The sequence below is a fragment of the Lactuca virosa genome, chromosome 1, assembly GCF_052849685.1.
Source record: "Lactuca virosa cultivar CGN04683 chromosome 1, Lactuca_virosa_CGN04683_v6, whole genome shotgun sequence".
NCBI classification, from domain to species: Eukaryota; Viridiplantae; Streptophyta; class Magnoliopsida; order Asterales; family Asteraceae; genus Lactuca; species Lactuca virosa.
The window spans coordinates 78061782-78073552 of NC_136426.1; the positions used below are offsets into that span (position 1 = coordinate 78061782).

The 11771-nt window shown below is 28.6% G+C and overlaps 1 protein-coding gene across 2 annotated transcripts; it reads right to left on the minus strand.

The window, feature by feature from the left end:
• Positions 1-6159: 6159 nt before the first annotated feature.
• LOC145105295 (B3 domain-containing protein REM10-like) lies at positions 6160-7907 on the minus strand. Of its 2 annotated transcripts, none has more exons than XM_079042425.1 (5): positions 7561-7907; positions 7191-7369; positions 6852-7086; positions 6688-6758; positions 6160-6588 (listed from the first exon to the last, which is right to left on the minus strand). In XM_079042425.1, the coding sequence occupies exons 1-5, from the start codon at positions 7820-7822 to the stop codon at positions 6325-6327; spliced, it is 1011 nt and encodes a 336-aa protein (XP_078898551.1). In that variant the 5' UTR covers positions 7823-7907; the 3' UTR covers positions 6160-6324. The 2 variants fall into 2 exon arrangements, with proteins under 2 accessions (XP_078898551.1, XP_078898550.1); XM_079042424.1 differs by having other exon boundaries at positions 7191-7399.
• Between the last annotated feature and the right edge of the window lie 3864 nt (positions 7908-11771).

Here is an 11771-nt window from a genome sequence, read left to right on the forward strand (position 1 = left end):
AATTCGGATTTTTAGGGTATTTTCCATTGTAATGTTCTTGGGTAATGTTCTAGGTGATGACGAGAGAGAGAGAGAGAGAGAGAGAGAGAGAGAGAGAGAGAGAGAGAGAGAGAGAGAGAGAGAGAGAGAGAGAGAGAGAGAGAGAGAGAGAGAGATTTAATTTTTATTTTTTTAATCAAAAAAACAATTAAGAAAAAAGAGAAAATCATATTAATAAGGGCAAATCCATCATTTTGAAAAAAAAAATCAGAACAGATTGGACCAAAATCGCAACAAAATGAAAAATTTGGACCACTGGTGCTAGTCCAAACTTTTTTGGACCAAAGTGACAATTTTCAACAAACCACAGAGACTATTTGTGCAGTTTACTCAAAAAAAATTGCATTGTACTTTGGTTATTTATTTATTATGTTTTATTTTTAATATTAACCAATTATAACATTGCATTTTCAAAAAAAAAAAAGAATTACCTATTATAGCATTTCACTTTTATTTTTTTTTTGGCTTATCATTAATTTTAAGAAACTGACTATTCAAATTGTCTTCGACTTGCCAACAAACCAAATTTATTGTGTAAAAATATAATCAACTTTCTTACAAAGTTGGTCTAACTTTTTTTTTATTTACAATCTTGTCCCAAAATTATTATTTTTATAGCTTTTGAAATACTTTTTGAACAAACGCATTTCTACAAAATGTTTTGCAACTTTTTTTATAATTTATTTTAAACTTTTTTTATTAGTTTTTAACCTTTTATTACACGTTTTTTAAACGTTTTTAAAATTTTTTTACAACATGTTTAAACTTTTTTATAAGAACTTATAAACTTATTTTATTAGTTTTTAACTTTTTATTACTCGTTTTTTTAAAAAAAATTCGAACATATTTAAACTTTTTTATAAGAACATATAAACTTTCTTCATACAACCAAAGAAAATTGAGCAAATGTAAGAAAAAAGGTTTTAAAAGTTTGAAACGTAAGTAAAATTGTTTAAAAATGATGATTTCATCTTAGAGGTATTAAAAAGGTTGAAAGAGTTTCAAATAGTCTTTTACAACTTACGTTTTTAAAGGTTTCAAACATTTTTAACTTTTGTACTTATAATTTTTTAACATTCTTAGGTTGTAAAATAAGTTTAAAAAGGGTTGTAAATTAGTTTAAAATATTAGTTAAAAAGGTTAAAAAAAAGTTGTAAACAAATTTAAAAATTGTGTAAAATAAGTTTAAAAATATTTAAAAATAAAATAAAATTGTAATTTTTTTGAAAAGGCTATGAAATAATTTGTAAACACGATTGTAAAGGAAGTTTAAAAGATACTGTAAAAAGTCTATAAAAAATTTGTGCAAAAAGTCTTACAAAATTTTAAAAATATTATATAATCAGGTAGATTTGTCATAGTAAAATGTAATAATAAAAGTATAGTGCTACAAAATAAAGTAAAATTGATTCATTGTTTTTACATCTATATTTCAAGTAACTATTTTTTTTATTTGACACAATATAATGCGTCATTAATTGTATAGACAATTATATTATACAAACAATTAATGGTTATTTATTTATCGGTAAATCTGTTCACCGACGGGTATTAAACTATTTTTTCATGGTTAAAAAGGCCTAATATTTTAACATATCTATCAAATCACCTTTTATTTTTTATTAATTTTTTCTTTCTTGATTATTTTTATTGTAATTTAGTTGATAATTATTTTTTATTAAATCAAATATATAAATTATTTAAATAAACTTATAATTTAATTTATCTTGTAACTTAATTAATTTGATTTTTTATTTAGATATTTCTGATTTTTTTCCGATTAAATTATATACTTTTCCGACTTTTTTTCTTTTTTGTTTTCGATTTATTCTTAAATATTTTTGCAAATAGGCCCCCTCTTTTATAAAGATAGACTATCCGATTTTTTTTTAGTTTTAGTTAATTAAAGGTCTTGTTTGTTTATCCGAAACCAACTTTTAAAAATCGGATCATCCAAATCTGTAACTTTCTTTACAAATTAGGTTATTTTATCCGAAAACAGTTACAGACTAATCCGAAACGTGGAAGAACATAAGCTATTTAATTTGAAAACAGTTATTGGCTAATCTGAAACAGATTTCGAGTTATACATATGTTAATCGAATTCCATAAACAATTACACGTTAAAAACTAGTTTGATTACAGTGTTGTTGTTTTCTACGTCATATTTGTTTATAACATTTAATGATGTAAATTAATATTTTTTTTACGTAACACAATAATTTATCTTATTCAAAAATTCAACAATAATTTATCGTCCAACTCTCCAATTTTTAAACGCATCCAAATTAAATGCATCTAGACAAAATCAAATTTGTTTCCCCTTTTTTTTAACTGCAAATACATACTATCATATTAAATGCATCCAAGAATTTTTTTATAACATTTTATTTACTTAACATAAAAAAAAAAGAACGAGATATAAAATTATATCACTGAAAAAAAAATCTCAAACAATATTAAATATTTGATACGATTGAATACAAATTTTGATTTAACAAAAAAAAATTGCTTTAGATTATACAATTACTTTAAATTTTTATATTTATTATGAAATAAAAAAAAATAAAAAAAAATTATATCATATTAGTCAATTTTTGTATTTCCCTTTAAACTAGCTTCTATATAAGTGTTCTATATTTGTCCAAAATAAATTTAATATTTTCAGAGATTATTTATTTTAAGTTTCCCAAAGGATCAAGTTCCAAAGATGGGGTGGGAGGCATTAAATTCAAAGGAATCGAGTATGAGTAAATGTTGGAGCTACCAAAATGTCAAAGTTTGAACTTAGCATTAATGTTGTGATTAATGTTTAAAGATTTGAATTAATAATATGTTCGAAGTATATTTGATGAAAACTTAAAAACAATAATTTATTACATATTTTCACTGATTCGCTTATAAATATAACATTTAACTTTTATATATTTTCATGACGTCATTTAAAATTACAATTCTATCTCTAACTGCATCGTATCTCTAAGTGTATCATTATCCTCTATTACACCACCTTATCCACAATCATGACTTTTATGCGATATGTAAGAATTGTTGTGAGACCCGTATATTATAGTATATTAAAATATAAATCAAATTAGATACGAGACCCGTATATTATACGGGTATATTAAGAAAATATATTTAATATTATGAACATTAAACAATTTATAAAGTAATACTTACATATACAAAGACTTTGATAAATAAGTATGTATAATTAAACCCAAATTAATAAAATATAGTAATGGCATAATGTAAATAATTATTATGAATTATAGATTTCGAAAAACTTCTTTGAATACATCATTAGATGTCTTATTGCTAAGGTTATTGTCATTGTATAAAATTAATATTTTCAATCTATCATTGTTTTTAACTTTGGGCAATGCAACATACAACTGTCTATGAGTAAGGGGCTGTTTGGCATAAGATCTGAATTTTTAAGAGGTCTGAATTTCTAAGAGGATCTGAATTTTTAAGATCTGAATTTTTAAAATGTTGTTTGTTTGAAACATCTGAATTTTCCGTGTCAAATGATAAAAATGACCATTTTACCCTCGTAACAAACACAACTTGAAATACATATAAAATTGACATGTTCGGAAATCTAATAATATATATAAGCAATTTTTTTGTCAATTGAAACTAAAATTAATATCAGAGCACACACAAAAATCATATCCATATGTATAGTTATAATTTCTTCACCATAACTTCTCTCGAGCATTCCATCGAACACCTTATGTGCAAAATTCATTGTACAAAATCCCATAGTCCTGCATACACATTCAACACACCAAATACCTTCAAATAATTATGTAAACACTAAACACCTTTATAAAAAAACATCCTTTAATCTTTGGACAATGGAAATAAAAAACAACATTTTTATATCGGAATTCATCTATAATGGAATGATAGTTTGGGAACCTTGCTATCTCATGTTTTCTACCTGGAAATTTACATCAGAGTTAAGAAACAATATGAATAAACGAAATCATCAGAAATTGTTATCTGTTAAAACTGGTTCCATGTTTTTGTAGAATAAACAGTAAAATTTTCACTGCGATTGAGGAGAAGGAGTAGGCAACGGCGGTCGGCGTGCGAGGGGAAGAAAGGCGGCGTCTCTAGCCGGAGGGAGGCAGAACGGAGTGGGGGTGAGTGGGAGGAGAAGGGGGTGGTGGTGTCGACGATGACCTGTGACCGAGGTAGTGCGTGCGACGGGCGGTAGTGGTCCTCTGTGAAGTGCAACGGAGAGGATGGAGGCGGGTATTTTTGATGGCTGGAAGAAAAAGAGAGGAGGGTGAACTGAAGAGGGTAGGTTAGGAAAAATGAAATACGCGTGCCTCTTTTTTCTTTTCAGATGCGTACTCATATCTGAAATATTAAGAGACTTTTGGAAAATTAAGAGGCAAAAAATAAGATACTACTAAACACTCTTAATTGAAAAAATTCAGATATCTCTCCTTTTAAGAGGCATTAAGAGGTAAACAAACAACCCCTAACACTGGTTGTCTAAAAAACAAACCCACATTTGATAGCGATTGTCAATGATTTTTGTTTATTTTCATCGCAAAACATACAACTAGTGGAAACTGACCAATCTGTCTCTTAAGCATAAAAAAAACCATTCCGCCCCTATAAAAAAATTATCATTCTACCCCTGTACCGTACTATACTGTTAAAATATGATAAGTTATACATAAAATATTAGTGCATAGTTATTTACTGCACTAATACTGAAATAAGATGTTCTATGATTAATTGAGTATTGCAAGTACAATGCCAATTTACATAGTTGACAATGTCGATAAAGACAATTATTTTGACAAAATCCCAAAAGTATCCTTAAAGTCAACATTAATTTTTTTTCTAGTCATATTAAGGACATCATAAGGTGAAAGACTGTGTTGTACTAAGTTTAGTAATCAATTAAGGGGAAAATGAAGATGTCAAACGAAAAAACATTCAATTTGAACCATTCCTGATTATATCTGGTATCACAAACACATTGATGGTAAAAAAAACATAAATGTCAATTAAATACATTTGATAACAGATTAACTACATTACAAGTCTATATGACGCATCAAAATGAGAAGATTAGTAATTGATTATGCAGTCCACAAAAACAACGATGACTTGAGCCTAGAGAAAGGACAAACAATTAACAAACACCGATCATATGACATATAAATTCAAGCTTGGAAATTGTTATCAATAAGGATTTGATTCCATAAAAAAATGTAACATCAAATGATGAAATTTTTTCTCAAGCTTGGAATCCTTTTTATAAAAATAAACTTATATGAATTTTTGAAATATTAAGGGATGTTAAAATTGATATTTTAAGAATACATATTAGATAGTTAAATTACATAATTGTTAAATTTAAACATGTTGTAAGAAATAGTGCCATTATAATTCTAGTTATTTAAAAAACAAATATATAAATTAACCAAATATCCATTCTTTCTATGAATAAAATATATGTCAGAATAGAAATAAAATTTCATGAAATTTGAAGTATATCAATTTATCATACCACATAATCATCACAACCTCAATTATGTTATATAATTAATTAGGATTGTTCATTAGTATTATTTGTAGTCTCTTTGATTTGGGCTACATGATTCAAATTGCTCTTACGAATATTGAATAGAAATGAATATGATATTATCACAATCTCAGAAAATAAAAATTCAAATGTAAAATCAAAGTCAGTTCAAACCAAGACAAACCAAAAGTTCAATAAGCAAATTTATTTTTTCTTGCTTCAGACGATTTTACAATAAACAAAAAATTAATAAATTGGAAATGCACTACTTTATATTAGATGTTTTGTTTAGTTACATATGATTTCATTTGAATCTTAATAGACCAAAACTTTTAAAAATTTGAAATATTTTCTATCAAGAGAAAGAAGTAACAGTTTTTGGCATTATCAATCACATTTATAATAATTTATTCTATTCTAATAATAAACCGCCTTAAATAAATTAATAATGTGTCAATAAAATAAAAATAGAATAAATAAGAAAATGATACATGGAAAACAAATTAATCAAAAATACTAAGAAAAAAATTACATGTGACAAATTTAAAAGAACCTCACAATCACAAGAAACAAAAACATTTTCATTATTTATTAAGGTTTCATTCAGGGAGGGTGCAACATCACTTGTAAGCACTACATACTTGAAAGATTAAAGGCTTTGGCCAATTTGTTATATGAAAGATAACATTGACGTACATCAATATAATAACGATAAGAAAGCCTACCTATCGATTTTTTAATGATTTTTTTTGCAAGTAAAAGCTAACTATGGGGTTATCCCCATCGACCACCGAGAGTTTGAAACAATCTCCTTCCTTCAATCCATTTGCAACACGAAAATCTTTCCAACCTTGTCCCATAATATAGCAAGTCATGTTCTTATACTTCTTTAAATCGACCCACCATAACCTTTCGTCTTCGGTATTTTTAAGAATCACCTTTTTCTTATTGAGTAACCCATTTAACCTCACAAAGTCTTGTGGGAGATACTACAATAACCACAATTCTTAATAAGAAATTTTACAAATGATTCCCTCCCCAAAATGAGCTTTCTTATAAAGAAAAATTGACCAGTTATTTTCAATTACCAATTGGTGTAACTTGGACTTCAGTTTTCCCATGATGTAGCGTCGGTCATCTTCTTCAAAACGAAATGGACCTCCGATATAAAATAAACAAAATTTTGATTTGTGGACATTAAATAATTCGAAGATTAATTGATAAACTAAATAGGAAAAAAAAAATACCATACATAAAAAGTTGACTACAGGAGGCTTGTTCTTCTCTTTCTCGACTAGCTCAAACTTGAATGCATCACCTTCCTTTAAGGAATTCGCAACACGAAAAGCTTTAAAACCGCATCCAATATAAAACCGATTCTTATCTATTTTGTTTAGATAAACCGGCCATGATCGACCTTGATTGTCTATAAGAATCAGTTCTCCAACTTTAAAACAATTTGGTGTCGTAAAGTGAATAGGAAGATGCTGAAATAATATAAATTCATAATATATGTAAATGATTAAACCGAATATACATGTACAAGTTATCGAGTTTTACCATAATATTAATTAAGGGTTACGAAAGTTACCAGAACCGACATTTTGAAGCTGCAAGGCTTCAGATTTGAAATAAAATATGGGTGATTGTTGGGAGTCAAAGTAGTTGCCTTCTTCTTTGTAAAACCAGTCTCCTTCTTTACTTGAAAATTTTCCTGGTCTTGATCAGATGCATAATCGTTCCTCTTGCGCTTTTTGCGGTTCTTCAGCCCTTTGAATAACCATTTCATATATACCATTTCTTTAAATTACGGATAAATTTAATTAATATGTATAATTAAACTGATGAACTTAAAATTAATATGTTATGCCATTCTAGAGCTGAAAGTACAAAATATTAAACAGTATCGAAGGTATTTTACAACCTCTGGGAAAAGGGATACTAGAGACTAGAGAGCTTACTATGTGTAAAGATCGTATCAGATTCTGTGGAAAGCTCTTCTACATACATTTCTTCAAATATATTTGGGTATTGTCTTTCACATGTAGATTGGTCAAACACTAAAAATTCGAACACCATGCTTCCTTGATGTTTGAACAGAATAATCTCAAACTCTTGCACTCCATTCTCTCTCACAAACCTCCTCCAGCCGTCACCAAACACCCCGTCGTCAATGTCAACCGACCATTCGTGACACCCCGTCTCAGTGTCGCTTTGAAACATCTACCATGGTTCAGCTTCATCAAGAAAGAACTTGGAATCGACTGCAAATACACAGGGCCGTCCCAACACAGTTTGAGGCCCGGGGCGAAATAAAAAAATGGGGCCTTACATTATAGATATATCTTTTTTTTGGTAAAGGATGGTGGCACCTCCCAAAAGTTTTATTAGTTAAAAAAAAAAATACAGTTGTAGGCTAAGGACTTCCCATTTATGAAAACAAAAAAAGTTTTGGTACAAACCTTCCAAGCCAAAAAACTTAAAACTATTAATACAAAACAAGAAAATAAAAAGGCTAAAACATGCTTTGAACCCTATTATACAAACATAACAAAGAAAAACTATATATATATATATATATATATATATATTATATTTACGAGATTTTTTTAAAAGCAAGTCACTATAAATAGTATCAAGGTGAATTTTGTCCAACATATATTTTTCGATGTATAATACAGCCAAACTACTCAATCTTTCTTGTGACATAGATGATCTTAAATAGCTTTTCAATAATTTAAATTAAATTTTTTTTTTCTATTGATGCTATAGTAACATGTATGATTAATAATATTCGATATGCAATGAAAAAAATTAGATAACAATCAGGGCCGATCCAGGCCAATCAACGGCTCGGAGAAATGATAAAAAAAAATGAGCCATCAGATTACTTTAATTTAATATAAACAATTATAAAATATGTTGAATGCTTGGAAAAAAACGAACATATCTAATAGTTAGCACTAAGCCCATATCGATCCTTTTCTCTTAATCATGTTTCCTTAACATGCAAATAAACACACAACCATAATATTATAATAATGTTAAACGAAAACATAATGCGCATAAAAATCTAAAACAAACAAATAAAAGTTTAATCACAATTGCAAAATTAATATTTTTCATTTAATATTTGTTTGTTCTAAAACCACGACCGTTAAGAGTAATTATTTGTCTTTGTTTATTGTTTACCCTAAACAAATCATGTTTGTAATCGTGGCAAAAAGAGGCGGAAAGACTTCGAACATAGGACGTTTTGGTATGTTTAGGCACGTGCACTACTTTGCAGCCAACTAGTACAACAATAACTTATGCTAAATTTCGAAGAATTTCAAATATATATACTTAAGTACTCTATATATATTAATTATAAATATTTTGACCTAGGGCCAAGCTTTCGTGGGGCCGGGGGCGGTCGCTCAGTTTGGCCGGGCCTAGGGCCGGCCCTGCAAATACAACAGTATGTATAAAAATATAGCGTACAGTAAACTATGCACGTTTGGTGGCTTGTGAATGGAAATTATACAAGTGCATGATACATAAAAGTTCTTACGAGCTTAAATTTGTGGCCTGGAGGGATAAACTTGAAGAAATAAGAGGGAGGATCTGCCATGGCGTTTTAGTTGGAAGGGGGTATAGCCTCACAGTTGCATTAAAAATATCAACCTACATCAAATTTAATAATACAACCAATATAATAATAAAATATTTAGGATAAACAATATTATTTATAATTAATATAAATATTAAGAAAATAAAACTATTAATAATAAAATTATAAATTATAAATAAAATATATTTAATTATGATTGACAAGATTTGACTATATACTAGATTTATAGTATGTAATCTTTTATTTAAAAATTTTGCATATAAGTCAAATATGCTTTGGTGTTATTAAGGCTTGGGCGAGCGGTGCGGTAGAAGGAGTGTACCCTTGCCACCTAGGCAGCGAACACCGTTCCCTCCCTGCAGTTTGGGTGCGGTCTTGACTGCACTACGGGATATTTTAGCGATACCTTTTATTCTCTCTTGTCTCTTAAAGTGTCTCTTTCTTTCTTCTTTTTTCTCTATTTTTTTTATTTCTTTCTTGTTTATTTTTCTTTAAAAATCTAATTTTTTTAGATTAAGACCAATTCTTTTAATGTCAATTTCCAATAAATATATGTATTAATTTATTTTTTCTCAATTTAACTTTTTTCTCTCTCCTCTATATCTTGCTTTCTATTTTTTTTACTTCTTTTTTTTTTAATATTTGGATAATAATAAATTTGTCAATATGAATCTTTTTTATTATATAAACTATGAAGTATTGTTTTATGTTAATATGAGTAATGTTTTTTTATTTTGAAGTAAAGATATGCTATGTTTTTTTATTAAAATTAAAGTTTTTATTTAAATTAAATTGTTAAAAAATGTGTGGCACCACTCATTAGGTATAGCAAGGAACCATATTTTTATGGTAAAATATGATGTGACGTTTATGTGGGCATTGAGGGGAGTGCGGTTTCCGTGACACCACTCCCTCCAACCTAAAAGTGTGGGGAGTGGTCACCACTCACCACCAATCCACCGAAAAAGGGGTGTCACCTCTGCGTCACGTCAATTTCACCACCAACCCACTAGACATAAGAAATAGTCACAACTCCATAATTTTCTTTTTTTTTTCTTTTTTATTTTTTTATGATTAAATTAAATAAAAACATAATTTAAAACATAATAAAATATTTTATATTAATTAAAACCACATTACATTAATTAAAAAAACATAGAAAATTAAACCTAAAAAAATAGAATGTTCCTATAGTCATCCAGTGACTTAACCATGTATTCAATTAGTATATTATGATATGCTCATAGCACGATCATACATTAGGTCTTATGCATAATATGACATAAATAATGGATTCATTTTCCAAGTAAATCGAATATAAATCATTTCAGCTAGTGAGCTAGGTACTTATGAGGTTGGCTCAAAATTAGTGTCATGTGACAATGTAAAGGTTCCTCCAAAGGAATCTCCTATCTTGATCTCTTTCAAGATAGTGTCAATATATGCATAAGTATATAAAGCTTTTAACATTCATTTTATCTATCTCTATAGATTTTACACTCCAAGAATGTATTTTGTCCTTCCTATGTCTTTCATTTTAGAAATGCATTTCGAGTCAAGGCGAAAAGGCCTGACATGGTCAAAATATATTTTCTTATGATTAAGTATGTCTCACTCATACAAGATTAGGAATGTCACTATGCTCCCACTAGTTCTTATTAAACACACATGTTCTATTAATTTTGATATAAAAACATACCTTGTGGTTTCATTATGACATCCCCAATTTCACGCCCAGAAAAGACTGATTTGTTTATGCTTAATAAAAAATCAGAGTATCCTTTTTTTGAAGGATAATATTGCGGAATTTGTTCCCAAAAACATGATAATGATATTATCAAATCATTTCCGAGGAAATGTATTTTATTTATGTTAAAACGTTGGGATTTCATCGTCAATACAAAAACATGAGCATAACGAAATATTACAAGCCTTACAGTAATTAAACTAGTGGCCTAATACTCTTTGAATCTCTCCGCATAATGTATCTTTAATATCGCTACCTGTGATACAATAAACTGAGTGGGTCAGGTTGGGAAACCTGGTGAGTACATAGGGTTTTCAACCCACAATAATGTAATTAATATGTTTGATCATCAAACAATTAACCTAATTTCCCATCCCTATTATCTTCTTTATTTTTAAAGATCTATCCTAAGGATCATCTATGCTGACAGTACTAGTTCAGGGATTCCTCCATGATACTTGTCAGTAGGTATTCTTCTATATTTATTCCTAAGGATTTTTCCTAAGGAATAGGCATGAAGTCCATCGCTTCCAAGGTTTATCTAATAGGCAATAAGTCTATAGCTGACAGTGTTTATCTATTAGGCGCTAAGTCCATAGCTGCCAATGTTTATCTAATAAGAACTAAGTCCATAGCTGTCGGGGTTTATCTTCTTTATTGGCAGTATTATTTTAGGGAGTCCACCCACAATACATGTTAATGGGCTTTTAGAGGACATTTGATGAACACATGGTTCATAAACACCTACATGTTGCAAGTCTGCTAGCGTTCCATTGGACTGTCTAGAATAGTCTGTGGTTGTCATCTATACT